Genomic DNA, 17,206 nt, shown 5'->3' on the forward strand with positions numbered 1-17,206 from the left:
AAGACATGGTCTCCCCTGACTTTACTGCTAGCTGTGTGGAAGTTCTCAGTAAATTTGTGTAGAATGGAGGGAGGGGGGTCTTCTGATCACATAGAGCATGGCTGGCTTTAATGGACTCTTCCACTGATACAGGCACGCTAAGCGCAGGATAACAAGGGGAGTGGGTTTACTAGGACCCAGTTCCATCCAAGTAAAGCTACCAGGCTGACACTAGTTTGTTCCTCCCAGCACAATCACTTTTTCCCCATAGGTAAACCTCTTTTCTCCTAAGTCAGTTCTCAGTTCATTCTGTGTGGTGCCTCTATTGACCACCCCCGCCCCCAGCCCACTACTATCCTCACCTTGAAAAAGTCTTCCTAAAGCATCACATTTACAAATCAGTGAATAGCATCCCAGGATGTAGACGAGTATCACCTTGTCCTCGGTGGTTCTGCCCCTTTGGGGGTGGCTGCACCTGAGATTTTCTGTCGTTCCCTAAAGCTTAGCTCACTGCTCCAGGAAACGGGGACATCCAGGAAGCTCACCCTGTCTCACCCCGTGTGAGCAGTGAGTGAGCCCACGGCCCCGTGGACAGGGCCAGGGGTGGACAGGCCAGGGGTGCTAAGAAGCTAGCCAAGCCTTCACGGGGCTCTGCTTTCTGACAGGCTTGTAAATCAGAGAGCTCCCAGACTGCCACCCTTGACCCCACTCACCCAGCAAGTCCCTGTCCTAATGAACAGCCCACCCCACCCCTCATGTGCAGCTGCAGGCGGGTCCAGCTGCCAGAGGGAGTTCAAGTGCTCTGAGCTGGGGCAGGACCGGGGCTCCTCTCTGGGCCTGGTGAAGTCCGAGGCCTTCAGTGTAAGATCATTTGCCTTTTAGTTCAGATCTTTTCAGAATCTAATGAGTTAGTTCCTTACAGACCTGGCTCATCTTCTGTAGAAGTCAGTTACCTGGGTCTTTAGAGGCCAGAGAAGGAATCCTGCTCACTCTACAGCTCGTGCACAGAAGGTCACTGATCGAGTTTCACTACATTTATTCAGGGAGGTTTGGAACGTGAGAGGCCTCATGTGAGCACATTTTGGGGTCTTCTTTAGAGATGGTAAGTTAAGAAAGTGTCCAAGATGAAAAGGTTACCCCAACTCATGCCGACTGGGTCATCTTCAGGTTTGTCATCTTGGTGACAGGCTGGAGGAGTGACGACCTCACACGTGAGCATGTTCCCAGGGTCTGAACAGAGCACACGCTCCTCCATGCAAACTCACACGCATACACGACATGCTTACACATGGACCCAGCTTCTATGAGTAAAACTTGCTGTTGCTGACTCTCTTCTCTCTTAACCTGCAACAAAATAGATTTCACTGTCATCCATTAGTCTAGGACTCGGGGATACACGGCAGAGTTAGGGAAGTGGACCCCAGGCAAGAAACCTACAAATCCGTCTCCTCACTGGTCTTTGTCCTGGGGTCACTGTTGTGCAGGAGTCAAGATGAAATGAGAATAACATGCCGAAGGCATCTCCATGCTGTGTCCAGGGGAGGTCACTACTGACATTTTCTTGGAGATAGTTTTGGTGGAGCAGGACTCTGGCATACCTGGCTGTCTGTCCTTATGTGTCTGCAGCACAACTCAGAGCACCCCTTGTTGGAAGTGGGAGATTTTGTCTTAATTTAGGACCCTGAACAAGCCCAGGCTTAGGAGGCGAGAAAGGCTCCTTAAAACGGTAGGGGTCATTGCTTATTTTCACTCTAACCTGGGCACGCTCAGGAGGACAGTTCAGCTCAGGGAAGGTGCAGATCCTTGAGCTCTTAGTATAAGTAATTGATGGGGCCAACAGAAGAGGGGTCAGGGCTCAGGCTTTCTCAAGGGGGAGCCTTGCCCTCCGCCCTGGCCCAGGCCTGACCTCACAGTGGCTGCAGGGTGTGACCCACCTGCGGTTGCACTTCTCCTGGTACAGCTGCAGCTGGTTCTCGTTGACGTTGAATTCTCTGACCAGGGCATCGCGGTTGGCGCTGCGCAGGTTCTGGTGGGTGTCGTACAGAAAGAGCTGGTTGTTCAGTTCTTCTTGCCGCCTCCGCAGCTGGCGGCAGGAGGAATACAGCTCCTCTTCACTCTCCTGGAGAACAGAGGGGACGACAGCCATGGGGGGACGTGCTGCCTGGAGGGGAGACTGCAGGGAACACGGGGCAGACCCAATCGTCTGCTGGGATCTTCCCAGAAGAGCCAGGGCCTATCTTATTCAAAGCAAAAAATGGTGCTTTTAAAGATCTCTAAATTTGGAAAACTCAGCAGTGGCCACAGGACTGGAAAAGGTCAGTTTTCATTCCAATCCCAAAGAAAGGCAATGTCAAAGAATGCCCAAACTACCGCACAATTGCACTCATCTCACACGCTAGTAAAGTAAGGCTCAAAATTCTCCAAGCCAGGCTTCAGCAATACGTAAACCGTGAAATTCCAGATGTTCAAGCTGGTTTTAGAAAAGGCAGAGGAACCAGACATCAAATTGCCAACATCCGCAGGATCATGGAAAAAGCAAGAGAGTTCCAGAAAAACATCTGTTTCTGCTTTATTGCCTATGCCAAAGCCTTTGACTATGTGGATCACAATAAACTGTGGAAAATTCTGAAAGAGATGGGAATACCAGACCACCTGACCTGCCTATTGAGAAACCTATATGCAGGTCAAGAAGCAACAGTTAGAACTGGACATGGAACAACAGACTGGTTCCAAATAGGAAAAGGAGTACATCAAGGCTGTATATTGTCACCCTGCTTATTTAACTTCTATGCAGAGTACATCATGAGAAATGCTGGGCTGGAAGAAGCACAAGCTGGAATCAAGATTGCTGGGAGAAATATCAATCACCTCAGATATGGAGATGACACCACCCTTATGGCAGAAAGTGAAGAGGAACTCAAAAGCCTCTTGATGAAAGTGAAAGAGGAGAGTGAAAAAGTTGGCTTAAAGCTCAACATTCAGAAAATTAAGATCATGGCATCTGGTCCCATCACTCCATGGGAAATAGATGGGGAAACAGTGTCAGACTTTATTTTGGGGGGCTCCAAAATCACTGCAGATGGTGACTGCAGCCATGAAATTAAAAGACGCTTACTCCTTGGAAGAAAAGATATGACAAACCTAGATAGCATATTGAAAAGCAGAGGCATTACTTTGCCAACAAAGGTCCGTCTAGTCAAGCCTATGGTTTTTCCAGTGGTCATGTATGGATGTGAGAGTTGGACTGTGAAGAAAGCTGAGCGCCGAAGAATTGATGCTTTTGAACTGTGGTGTTGGAGAAGACTCTTGAGAGTCCCTTGGACTGCAAGGAGATCCAACCAGTCCATCCTAAAGGAGATCAGTCCTGGGTGTTCTTTGGAAGGACTGATGCTAAAGCTGAAACTCCAATACTTTGGCCACCTCATGCGAAGAGTTGACTCATTGGAAAAGACTCTGATGCTGGGAGGGATTGGGGACAGGAGGAGAAGGGGACGACAGAGGATGAGATGGCTGGATGGCATCACGGACTCGATGGACATGAGTCTGAGTGAACTCCGGGAGTTGGTGATGGACAGGGAGGCATGGCGTGCTGCGGTTCATGGAGTCGCAAAGAGTCGGACACGACAGAGCGACTGAGCTGAAGGGATGGCTCCTCAGGAGGTCGGCCTAGTGCTGTTCCCACTGATGCAGTGGGCCAAGTGAGAGACTCCAGTGCCTCCAAAGCGTGCATGGAGATACACAGATGGGCTTCTGCTGATGCTTATTTCTATAACAAGTGGACTCTGACCATACAGTGGTCTGAAATATTTTTCCCAGGTTAACGACCGAACAGACTGCCGTGGGCATCCCCCCGAGCAAACAGGCAGAACTCTAACTTCGGACGTGGGGAGAGCGAGGGTGAAAGTTATTCTGGCCACTGGCAAAGGTGCAGTGGAATAAAACGCTAACTGCCTTTGCACAAGGGGTGAAGATAAACAGCCAGTCCCTACTGACTGATGCAGCGCACCGAGTGAGGCACTGAGAAGAGTCAGTGACGACTCTGCTTAAGTGTCTGCTCTTCCTCAGAGACTCCAGTCTTCCTTCCTAACCCTAAAGCAACACGAAGCCAGAGCCACGCTGACGCTGCAACACTCAGCTACAAATGGTCCCCTTCACCTTCTCTCCGCCTGCAGGAAACGGCTTCTTTTGACCTCACAGATGTAATGACTCTGTGACCTGTTTGTCAAAAATTCATCTTTTCTGCTAATGTTTATATAATCAGAGGCCTTCGTCTCTGTTTCTGAATCCCAAAGGATTTATAGATGTTACATAATTTAGTCCTTAGCAGTCCATACATATGTGATATAACAAACCTCCAGGAAAGTAAATAAAACATACATACAGTTTAGTGAGTAACTATAAAGCAAACAGCGGTGGAGCCGCCAGCAAGTCAAAACGTAGAGTGTCATCCACTCTGTGAACCCCTCCCAATCAGGACTCCCTCCTTCCCTCTTAGAATTTTGTGACAATTCTTTCCTGGCTTTCTTTGGAGTCTGAGTTGTTTCCAAAAAGCTTAGTTTTTCTATTCTAAGTCGACGGTTACTTCTGTTTTGCCATACATATATCTTTGTCACCACTGTGTTTGCATTGCATTCCTTCTTCCTTACTATGGTCATTCTTTTAGCAGAGTTTATTAGTAGTGAATCAAGTCTTTTTTACCTGAAAATACCTTCATTTTCCCCTCACTCTCGAATGGCAGCTCCTGGGATGGAGAATACCTAGACCGACAGCGTGTCGAAGGCCTTGCGGAGGCATCACCTCAGTCTTTCAGCTGCTGTTGTGTGTCAGCCCTTTGCAGGTAATCTATCTTTTCCACTTTTGTAATTTTCTCTCTGTCCTGATATTCTGCCACTTCAGTAGAAAAACACCTATATGTGGGTCTCTATAGTGATGTGTTTATATTGGAGGATGTTTTTCTCTTCAGTGCTAGAAAATTCTCCACCCTGAATATTTCAAGTATTTTATGTTGAAGCTTCTCATTTTACCCTATTTTTTTTCCCTTTTAATATATTTTTCTGGTCTTGCTGTATTAAAGTAAATTCCCCAAACACAATCTTTACATTTATTATTTCCCTTAACCGTACCCATTCTGGAATTTCCCACTTACTAAGCTTTAAAGATTCCCCCCACCCCAGGATTTTTCAATTTGTATGTTACAGGAATTTCTTTTTTCCCCCAAACTTTAACCTTTTTATTTTGTATTGGGGTATAGCTGATTAATAATGTTGTGGTCGATTCAGGTGAACAGCGAAGGGACTCAGCTGTACATATATTAATACATGCATCCGTTCTCCCCCAAACCCCACTCCCGTACAGGCTGCCACATAACATTGAGCAGAGTTCCCTGTGCTGTGTATACAGTAGGCTCCAGGGATTTCTTAACTGTTCATTTCATTCCTACGTGTTTTTGATAAAGTTTTTTAAATGTATGTATCCACTGGGTTCTCTTTTTTTTTAAGTATTTGTTTTCACTTATTTTCAGAGTCACTGGAGTCAGTTCTCTAGCTTCCGTGCTTGCCGGCTGTGTTAGGGTTATTGTCCTTGAGCGCTAAGACGTTCCCGGGCAGGTTCACCTGGAATGGCAAGCTCCTCCCTCCTTCAGTCTGCACACCGCCCTCTGCCCTCTCCCAGGCCTGGAAAGCTTCTGTGTCTTAACGTGTGTTGTATGTAGGTAGCAGTTGCCTCCAGTTCTATTCAGAAAGTGCCACTGCCCTGGGAAAAAAGGCTTCCGAGGAATTTTTATGAAGCCAGCACAACAAAACCTGACCCAAAACATCAGTGAATACCAGTGAGAAAGTCCTAAAGAAAATGTTAACACGTGCATCATAGAAGCTCATTCAACAATACAAGCCTACTGTATTTCACTATGAAATTCTTTTCTCCTTCTCTTAAGTAAGCAGACACGCCCTTTCTCTGCCCTGCTTGCCTTCTCCACTACGTCGTCTCCATCAGCAGCACAAGCATATCTTCAGAAGCTCTCCCTTCACCCACCAGCTCCCGACCCACCCCTCTCGTCACCTTCACAGCCGGTGTCCTCGAATAAGTCATACGTTCCTCATCAGTGTATCATGTACTCACGTTCTGCATTTTCAGTTTTTATTGATTATATATACACAGAGTTTAAAGAGCCACTAAGAGCTACTAGGATTATTACCAAAAAAACCCCAGCTGACTCCTGGGCACCACCCCCTGCCCCTTGACCCCTGCTCCCCAAGGGCAGCAGTTGTTTTTGGTGATTAACTCCACAGTTCTAACAGAAACAGAAACAACACACTTACACTGCAAGTTTTTGGTTCTCCAGGTTTTAGGGATTATCTTCGGAGAGAATGATTTAGTTATTTTCTGCACACATTCTCTTATCTTCCCCCATGGAGATAAATCCATTTAGATTATATCCATTTATGTTTACATTGCAGTTTTATTATTCTTCCCACTTTGAACCCTTCCATCTTCTTTTACCCCTTGTTTTAGATAGAGTGAGTGTGTGTGTGTGTGTGTGTGTGTGTGTGTGTGTGAATTTAGAGTTTAAAAATCCTTGAAATCTTATTAATAAGTTATTAATGTTATTAATAAGTTTTATCTGACCTGTGACAAAACCTTCATGGAATTCTCTATCTCTAGTTTTTTTTTCTATTTGTTCCCCCCTACCACCACCAATGCTTTTACCTTTTAATTTTTTTATGTTGACACTGTAAACGTACGGAAAAGTTGCAGGAAGAGCTCAACAAGTTCCGTACCCTGGACCACACAGGGTCCCCAGGGTTACCATCCTGCACAACCAGAGTACAATGGTCAAAACTAAGAAATCAGCATTGGAGCATACTAGTTACTAAAGCACAGAGTCTCTGTGGTTTTCACCGGCTCTCCCACGCATGTCCTTTTTCTGGTCCACGATCCAGTCCAGGCCCCACAGCACATGCCGTTGCGGTGGCTCCCAGTCCTCCCGTCTCTGACTTTTCCCCAGGGCCCCATCCACCTTCCACTGTCCATGACCTTGACCCTTTGGAAGACTGCCGGTCACTCGCTTTGTAGAACATCCTGCATCTCAAGGGTTTGCCTGCGTTTTTCTCGTGATCTGAGCTTCTGCAGCTTTGGCCCGAATGGCGCAGAAGTGAGGTGCCTTCTCGGGAGGTATGTGATGTCACACATTCCTGGTGGTGACACTGATCATTTTGGGTTAGCATGGTACCTGCTGGGCTCATCCACTGTACAGCCTGTTTTTCTTTCCAAATAAATTTCTTAGTTCAAGGCACTTTACGTAAAGAACCTGTTCCTCTCAAAGTTGAACTTTCGCATCCGTTGATAGATCTGGACAGTTGTGGCCCCATGGTGATTTTCTATTTCCCTCATCTTGCATGAACTTTTTTTCAGTGTTTATTTTTTTTATCCTTAATGGAAGTATAGATTTACAATGTTCATTTCTTCTGTATAGCAAGAGACTCAGTTATATATGCATTCTTTTCCGTATTCTTTTCCAGTATGGTTTATCCCAGGATATTGAATTGAGTTCCCTTTGCTGTACAGCAGGACCTTGCTGTTTATCCATCCTGCATGTAATAATTTGCATCTACTACCCCAGACTCCCAGTCCATCCCTCCTTTGCACCTTGGCAACCACAAGTCTGTTCTTTTTCTGTTTCTTAGGATCACTTGTGCCATATTTTAGATTCCACATATAAATGATATTGTGTGGTATTTGTCTCTTTCTGATTGACTTCACTTAGTATGCTAATCTCCAGGTCTATCCATGTTGCTACAAATGGCATTACTTCATTTTTTTTTATGGCTGAGTCATTGGAAGGACTGATGCTGACGCTGAAACTCCAATACTTTGGCCACCTGATGCAAAAAACTGACTCATTGGAAAAGGCCCTGATGCTAGGAAAGATTGAAGGCAGGAGGAGAAGGGGACAAGAGAGGATGAGATGGTTGGATGGCATCACCCACTCAATGGACATGAGTTTGAGCAAGCACCGGGAGTTGGTGATGGACAGGGAGCCCTGGTGTGCTGCAGTCCGTGGGTCACAAAGAGTCAGATACGACTGAGCGACTGAAATGAACTGAATATTCTGCTGTGTGTGTGTGTGTGTACTACATCTTCTTTATCCATCTGTCCATGGACATTTCATTCGCTTCCATGTCTTAACTATTGTAAATAGTGCTGCTATATGATAAGGGTGAACGCATCTTTTTGAATTAGAGTTTTGTCTGGATACATGGCTAGGAGTGGGATTGCAGGATCATATGGTAACTATTTTTTAAATTCTTGAGGAACTTCCATACTGTTCTCTATAGTTGCTGCACCAGTTTACATGCCCACCAACAATACAGGAGGGTTTCCTTTCCTTCACATCCGCTCCAGCATCTACTATTTGTGGACTTTCTGATGCTGGCCATTCTGACTGGTACGACTTGCATCTTTGTGGTTCTGATCTGCATTTCTCTAATTAGTGACGTTGAGCATCTTTTCATGTGTCTTGGTCATCTGTATGTCTTCCCTGGAGAAATGTCTATTTAGATCTTCTGCCCATTTTTTGGTTGGGTGCTTGCTTTTATTTTTAGCTGTATGTCTCATTATTAAGCACTCACACGTCCATGGGTTACAGTCCAGTATCATTATTTCGCTACTCAAATTGCTCCAGCTTTGGCCTTTGAGGGATTTTGATGTGTCACCGTCCTTTCTTGATCTCTTCTCAACTCACTGAAATTTCAGTATAATCCAGGCTCACAGTTTATCTGTCCCAGCTTTCAGAGTAACTATTTGTCTATGGAGCTCTGATTTCTTTTACTGGAGAATGACATTTAGAAAGGAAGATGTGGGTGTTTGGATGTGCTCGTTGCTACTGGGGTGTCAGCTATTCTAGAGTTTGGGTATGTTTGCACATACGTATAGTTACTAATGCAAACGTGTTCACTTCTCTATACCTGTGTGTATTTTGAGTTTATACTGATACTGCTGATTTCCATCAAACAAACATTAATTTGGGAAGGGTTGGTATATATTTCTGCTTATCAGGTTGGTTTATGTCTTCCAGTAAGATTTCATGCTTTTCCACCATAGGCCCTATACTTTTCTTATTTAAATTCCTTCTACCATGTTACAGTCTTTGTCAGTATCATGAGTGACATTTCCCATATGTCCCTACCTCCCATCCCATTTTTCCAACTGTTATTTCTAGAATACAGTGACTTAATAAATATACAACAAATAAACAAGTCTCCTTAAAATTGGGGTCCTTTTTTAAAATTATATAGCCATAGTTTGTGAGCAGAAAATTTTCTCTTTACCATACTTTATAGTGTTTAATTGGTTACATTTGTTGTATCTAAAGGTATTATTTTGCTCTCTCTGTTGCTATCTATACTAGTGATAAACCATCCTTGCATTATCATCCTTGCATTCTTTACTTGTAATATATTGTTCTTCCAGTAAATAGTTGGAAACTACTTACTAATCTTTTTAGAATTTTAGTCTGTATTCATAACTGACATTGATCTATGGGTGGAGGAGGAGGCATACTATTTCCAGTAGCATTTCCAGTTTTGATATGAAAGTTCTACAACTTCAAGACAAGCTAACGGCAGCACTTCTGATTTTCCATTGACTTAAGCAGATTAAAATTGGAATTGTGTTATTTAAAGCCAGACTGAATAAAGCTCTAACACCATCTACTACCTGATAGGTGCTTTATTACCCTTCGGGTGTTTTCTATAGGACTTAGTAGCCAAGGTTTCTACTGCTTCCTGACACAATTTTAGCCCATTCTTCAGCCCATTTGCCCCAGGTTTTCAAACTTACTTATCTTACTCTTTGGGGCTCAGTCTCCTTTTCAATATTTACTGTTGTATGTTTTTGCCCTTACTTTGTTCCTTTTTATTAAGCAGGCAAAGGGTTTATTTAATTGATCTTTTCAGTGAATCAGCGTTTGTTTCATTCAGTTGACTTATCTTTACTCTTTTTTTTCTTTTAAATAAATATTCAGTTTCTATGCAGTTTCAAGGCAAGGACTTTCCTAAATATACTTATGGCATAAAATGTTTTACTACTTTTGGGTAATCTACTTGATTTACTTCATCTCAGAATTCCTTATTTTCAAATAGGGAATATTTTGACCCTCTTATCTCTATCTTATTATCTTTCCAAATTTATCAGGTTATAATTTATTCAGGTTTTGTGACCAAGAACTCAATCAAGTTTGAGAAGCAGAAGAAAACAATGTACATTACCCACGTGTAGGACCTAAGTGTGTCTCTCTTAAATCTAACTTGTTAGTCATTAGTTTGATCATCTGTCCTTGGTGATTTTTTTTTTATATACCAGACATCCAAATTCTGAAAGATGTTTTCAGTCAGGTAAACGTTTTTATTGTATGAGCTTTCGTTTTCTATGTTTAACACAGTAATGATGGTTTCTAATTAAACATCTATGACTTTTGCATCCTTTTTGTAAACATTCTGTCCTTATATATTGTCCCTCTTAATGCTCTTTAGCACTTTCTCCCTTAAATTCTACTTGGCATTAACTTTTTCTTCACAGTTTTTCCCAGTAACTCTTCATTCCTGTTTGTTTGGGGGTTTTTTTGGTGGGGGGAGGGGAGGGTAACCTTTTTTTAGACTTACTTCTTTTAAACATTGCACTGCTCCATTTCTTTGCTTCTTCTCTAATAGAATCCAGGCCATTCACCTAATCAAAGATGTTATATCCATTCCATTTTAATTATTATATTTTTCTTTAATTTCTTTCATCCTTTTGTATAATTTTTACTCTCTTGGTCAAGTTTCTATTTTTTTTTCCTCCTTTGCTTTTCAACTCTTATAATGGTTGCTTTCGGTTTCTTAACATTTCCTTTGTACATCACAATATCAGAATTAACTGTCCCCGGCAGGATGCTTTCTCTGCCTACTGACCTCACAGGCATAAATGCTAAAACCTTTTAGGATGGCTATATTTTAATTCCTGGGTGTTGCTGATACATTTGATTATTTTCGGTTCTAGACTGTCATGAAATCAAGCTCTCCCTTGAGTGGGATGCACACTGTGTCTGAAACGTCGCATGTCCACAGATCTGTCTCTATTGCCTTGATGTGTCCAGAGTGTAGCAGCCCTGCTCATCCTCTTGGAGTGTGCACCCCGGTAGCACTTTTCCAGGGGGTATATGTGAATCTACACATCTGCTCCAGCTGAGCCTCAGCAGGAAGCACAGATGCTGGTCTTTCCAACCGGCCACCCACCCACCTTTGCTCCAGCCAGCCAAGTCCACCCGGGGAGCCATCCTGAAAGATCCCGGGGCGGCCAGTTTTCTCAAGCACACCATCCAGCTATGGCCACCTTGCCCATCGATGAGGATTAGGGTGACTGTTCAAGGTTCCACACTGTCTCATGCCTATGCTTCCGAATCTCACACGTTTAGCTCACTTGAGTGAAAGAGGCCCTTTTCAATTAACAGCAGAATTGGAGATCATACAACTGAAAAGAAACTATTCCAGAGAACAAATTGACATGGATCCAAAAATATATGGTCTTTTCCCCGCCGACTCCCCCCCCGCCCCGCCCCGAGCTGTTATTCCATTACAAAGAGCTAGCCTCAGGAAATAATTTTTAATCAACAATATAGGGAGAAAGGCTAAGTGAATTAAGGACTTCTACCCGATGAAATAGGGATTTAATGGCTTTGACAATCATAGTAACATGGAAAATTTATTAGCATCATTTGTGAAGTGGAAGAAGGGCACATATTCATATATATTATATGAATCCAACTATGAAAATATCATGTGCAAAAAAATGGCCAGGCAAAGGAAGACACCAGAATGCCAACAGTAGTGATGTGCAGGTGGTTTGCGGCTTTCCCAACATCCCCCTTTCTTCCTTTCCCTACTTGTCAAGTTAAACATCAGAGGTAATAAAATGGTGTTAGAAATACTTTTTGTAAACCATGCATACAGCTAACAGAGTAACAGAATTGATACGTGATTGTGACATTTAAATGGCTTCTTCAGAAAGGGCTCAGTGTGCTTACTGACAGTTTTCTGGGGCTTTAAACTCTTTACCTCAGCCAATGTTTCATGAGTAAACTCCATCTCAGCTCTGCTGGATCAATCATTTGCTCAAAGCTTTTTTGACCTTGGGCACCCAGAATGCCCAGCTCTCCCAAACACACCCCTCGTCACAGTGTGGGCAGAGACACCCAGTGGTGCCTGTGAGTGCCTTACAACCCAGTGGCACATGGGGTTAAAAGCTTGGGAACCTGCAGCAGCCGTGAAACCCGCACCTTCTCAGACAGCTTTTCCCTGGGAACCCCACGCAGTGCCCCTTCTCCCCACTGCTCCCTTCTCAGGGACCTCCCAGACAGAAGCTTCCCTCACGGAGGGTCAAACCTGAATACACACATTTTCTTTTAAATATACTAATTTTACCTGCTGCCAGCGATGCCTATCATTTAAATTCTTTACAATGCTTCCAGATTGTTTATGACAGCTTTGCAGAGCAGGGTGCACACAAATGCTCAACAAGGACCACCAGGAAAGGAAGGACTTGATAACTTTGCTGTCCAAGCATTTCTACCACTTTGAATCCTGAAAGGTGATTTTTTTTTTTTTGATCCATAGTTTAAGGCTCAAGTGAAAACTATAATTTTCATCTAAACAGTACTTTGACAGAGTCTAAAACACTAACACTTAAAATTTGTTTCAAAACGGAAAACCTTCCATTATCCATCCCTTTATCCTTTTCAGACAATTTCATCATCATGAGCTTATTTTATACCAACAAACTGTCACTGAGGTTCTCTGGACCCTACCTACTGTGCTTTGTATTTGTCATCCTCTTCCGTCTTGATGCTTCTAAAATGCTTTGAAGTGAAAAACCCTCAAGGTTGTAAAAACTGAACGGAAGGCAAACAGGTATGTAGAAAGCCCGGCATTCTCTCTGAGGTCTTGCCGTGTGGGCGACGGCTCTGGCTGTTCACAGGCACCCCGTCCCTGCCGTCTCCCTCCCCACTGGACGTGCTCAGCTCGCTAGGCACACCTGGGAGACCACTGCAATAAAGCAAGTCACACAAATTCTCTGGTTTCCCAGTACATAGAAGAGTCACCTTCCCACCATACTATATAGCCTATTAGTTATGTCTTTAAAAAATATATACTTACCTTCATTGAAAAGACTACACTGCTAAAAAAAAAAAATGCTAACCATCATCTGAACAAGACATAGTATCAGTAGTTAACAGCCAAGATCACTGATCACCGTAACAAATGTAACAGTAAAGGAAAAATGTGAAATAAGAGAATTATCAAAATGTGACCCAGACATGGAGAGAGCACATGCTGTTGGAAAAATGGTGCCAACAGACTTGTCACAACCCTGCAATTTGTTTAAAAACAAAAAACAAAAGTGTGATAAAACAAGGTATGCAGCACTGACCAGGCTTATCCCAGGAGAACTGGGGTGACTGCAGACTCACCTGGCCCATGCTGAGCTTTGTGGGAAGGGGAGGGAAGGATCCTGGGAGACTGGTGGCCACACGTGGGCCCTCGTGGGTTTCATTCTATCGGAGTGCCTGTCGGGAATATTCTGAGGCTCCAGAATCACCAAGCACGTGTGTATGTGCTCAGTCACTCAGGCGTGTCCCCTCTCTGTAACCCCAGGGACTGTAGCCCACCAGGCTCCTCTCTCCATGAGACTCTCCAGGCCAGAGTACTGGAGTGGGGTGCCATGCCCTCCTCCAGGGGATCTTCCCGACCCAAGGATCGAACCCACATCTCCTGCACTGCAGGCGGGTTCTTTACCACTGAGCTACCGGGGAAGCCCCCAGAATGACAACACACACCATAATCAAACCCAAAACCTGAACTACCCACTGCTCAGTGTTGCGTTCTTAACCTTTTGTCCGACCAACCTTATCTCATCCTCTTTCATAGTTCAAATAGGCCAAGGCCTTTCCACCAAGCCAACCCAAACTGGTTCATCAGCATAGACTGTGCATCTTCAAGGCCTCGACAAACCAAAAGAACCAAGGAGGCAGGCTCCACCAAGAGCAGAAAGAACCACAAGAGGAGTGCCGCTCCCTATGGGAAGTTGACGTCTGTGAATTTCCTTCCGCAGGACAAGCCATAAAAAGACTCAATGGGATGCTTGCAGAACTCTGGAAGAAAGTACCAGAGTACCAGGTGGAGGAAAGCATGCCAGAAGGGCAAGTTTACCCAGAAGAGCATTGTCTTGCCCAGCTCTGGCTGAAATGAAAGCATGGAACTTCCAAAGAGCTTTCCTCTTTCCAACGACACAGCCCTACTCACAGACCCGCCCAGCATCCTGCAAGAAGACAGGCTACTGGAAGGGAAACCCGAGGACCTCGGAGGAAATCTGTAGCTAAAGGAATCCTCCTTTTACGGTGTGGCGCATTTGGCTAGATAATTCTCAAATGTGTTCAAAGTCCTTCAGCCACACTCAGTGGTCGTCTCCACCCCACCCCCGCCGCAGACATGGCTCTGCGAGCCCCCACTGGTGTTTCTCCACTCACCAGGACTGGCCGCATCTCACAGAAAACCAGGAGGGACGCCAGCTCAATGTCTTCACTGTAGCCGTTCTTCAGAGGCACAGATCTAAATCCTGCAGGTCAGAAAAAACAAACCAGTTCATATCAGATCTCTGCTTTTCTTGCAGTACCCAGGGATCACGTGCCCAGTGCATGGAGCAGAGAGGTCAAGGCCCCGTGCTGGGGGGCTGACTTCCTTTCTGGAAGCCGGAGGTTTCCCCCCACCCCCCACCTGATGGTTGGGGAGTGGGGTTGCAGGACACAGCCCTGACTGCCAGGTCCAGCCGGAGAAATGAAGTTAAAAATGCCTGCCCCCCAGAAATGCAGATGACTCGGAAGAATCAAAGCCCACAGAGCACTGCACACTGCATTCAGACCCTCTACAGCTGTGGTTTCAGTCCCTTAAATATTCCTGAGCCCAGAAGACACAAAGGAGTAATGAATCCCCACGCCCATCTTCTTCACTCAGCCATGTACAAAGCTTGGGACGAGCGAGTGTTTTTAAAGATTTCCAGTGGGAGGAAATCCTTCCGTCCCTTGGCAGTTTGCCCTGTTGATCATCCTCCCCACCAAAAGCCATTCCCTATTTGTAGTGAGGACCTGTGTCTGCTGGTCATTTAAATGTTTCTTTTTATTGAGGGAGAGGGTTAAGATGGGGCTGCATTCCCCATACCCCTCCGCAGTGAGTAATGTTCAAGGCAACACATCTTAAAGGTTGGTTGTTTGGCTTGTTTTGATAGACTAGTAGAACTGAATAGACAGCAGAAATTAACGCCTCACTCCCACCCACTCATACCTCTTATTACAGGAGGAACCATTGTTAACGGCTTTCCAAAATCATCTATGCAGTGTGTGTTTCCCTTAAAATCACAGAGAATAGTACCCTAATCTGCCATTCTGAATCTTACAGGTTCCACTGAACACTCTATCTTAGGGATTCACTCTGTAGCCCTAGTTTGACTTGAAAGCTTTTTCTTAAATGGAAACATAGTTGATGTACAATATATTAGTTTCAAGCGTACTGCTTAGTGATTTGACATCTGCATGTACTATGAAATGATTATCACAGTAACTCCAGTAACCATCTGTCCTGAAGTAAGTACAGTGTTACCACATTCCTTATGCTGTTACACAGTACATCCCTGTGGCTTATTAGTAAGTAGAGATTTGTGCGTTGAGAGCTTTATCTTTGCCTCGTATCTACTGATTTTCTGGGACAAGCGATGCACAAAGTGCCTTCCGCCAGTCAGGTTTTGGCTTGTTTGATGATTATCTTTCTATCTCTTGGAGAACCTTTTAGTCTGTTAGTTGATTTATCATCTTTAAATAACTATGTATTGACTCTCTCTGTGTGCCACTTATGTTGAAGACACTGCCATGCTTACATAACTTGATAGCATCTCTCCCTTTCCCTTCCCCAATTGGGTAAACTGTACTATTATTTCTATGTTGACAGTATGTAATATTAGCATTCGATTTTGTAACCATAATTCTCCCACAAAGAGAGGCTTAGTTTTCCTGATATTTAGCAAAAGCCAAAAAAAATACAATAAGGAACGCTTGAACACCCACAACCTAAATCTTACATTAACCTTTCACTTATGCTTATCCACCCACTAATCTATCGAGTGATATTTACTTCCTGTTTCAAAGAAAGATGAAGACATCTATACAGTTCTTCTCTGTCAGCATGAATCTCATGAACAAGAATTCCATATTTGTTCAGCGTCCTTTTTGTGACGTGAAACTTATACACAATGATTTTTTTTTCAATGTCCAACGCTCACGACCTCCTTACTGAACTGACCTTTTTCCATTAGATATTCCGGCTGGCTAAAATTGTCTTTTGAGATCTTCAATACAAGCTCACGGGAACATATAATCCCTGGACTGTGCCTGTTTGAACATATCCATCCTTTGATTTTACACTTGAGTGGGCACAAAACTCTCAGGTCACACTCTTCTCGTTGAAGGATTCTGGGGGACCCTGCTCTCCTTGAATTCCACTGTAGAGAAGTTTTCTGAACTGTTTTCCCCTTATACGTGTTGGGAATTATGCTAAGATGTGAATCACCTCTGGGTCTTGTTAAGATGCAGATGCTGACTCCAGAGGCCTGGGACGGGGCCGAGGTTCCGCACCTCTGCGGAGCTGGTCTCTGTGGAAGCTGTCGGTGTAGGTGTTAATCGACTGCCAGAGCACACTGCAGTGCCGAGTGCCCTGCCCATGCGCCCAGAGCAGAGCGGGCCCGCCCAGAGCAGAGCGGGCCTCCCCGTTTGGGGCAGTGAGCTCCGCCCCCTCCCTCGGAGGGACGACTCCAGGTCCACAGACGTCCTGCCACCGCCCAAGTCGTGTTGTTACCTGCAGCCCTTCAAGTGGACGGGGCTGAAAGGTGCTGGCCAGTTTCAATAGAAACTGATGCCACTTTTCTTCTGATTGACACAAGCAAGACCCGAGTGGAAAGGGAAACGGAGACACCGCTTGAAGCAGCATCAGTGTTCGGCTGGTCAGGAGTTGCAGCGGCCCCGAGGGTGGCAGGCAGAGTAAGAATAACATGGGGTTTGAAGTCAAGACATTCCCGGGTCTGAATCCCAGGCTCTGGTCGGACAGGTGTGTGACCCCTGAGCTAGTTAATTAACATCTCTCGGCCCCAGAGT

The 17,206-nt window shown here is 44.6% G+C and overlaps 1 protein-coding gene across 1 annotated transcript in view; it reads right to left on the minus strand.

Moving 5' to 3' along the window:
- Positions 1–998: 998 nt before the first annotated feature.
- PLCG2 (phospholipase C gamma 2) overlaps positions 999–17,206 on the minus strand; it is a 155,080-nt gene continuing 138,872 nt past the window's right edge. Inside the window, exons 31-33 of the mRNA XM_040254066.1 lie at positions 14,537–14,625; positions 1,914–2,098; positions 999–1,323 (exon numbers count right to left, since the gene is read on the minus strand). Coding sequence (XP_040110000.1) covers positions 1,281–1,323; positions 1,914–2,098; positions 14,537–14,625 — 317 coding nt within the window. The 3' untranslated portion in view covers positions 999–1,280. The remainder of the gene's footprint in view (positions 1,324–1,913; positions 2,099–14,536; positions 14,626–17,206) is intronic.

This window comes from Oryx dammah, unplaced genomic scaffold (genome assembly GCF_014754425.2).
Source record: "Oryx dammah isolate SB20612 unplaced genomic scaffold, SCBI_Odam_1.1 HiC_scaffold_13, whole genome shotgun sequence".
Classification (NCBI taxonomy): Eukaryota; Metazoa; Chordata; class Mammalia; order Artiodactyla; family Bovidae; genus Oryx; species Oryx dammah.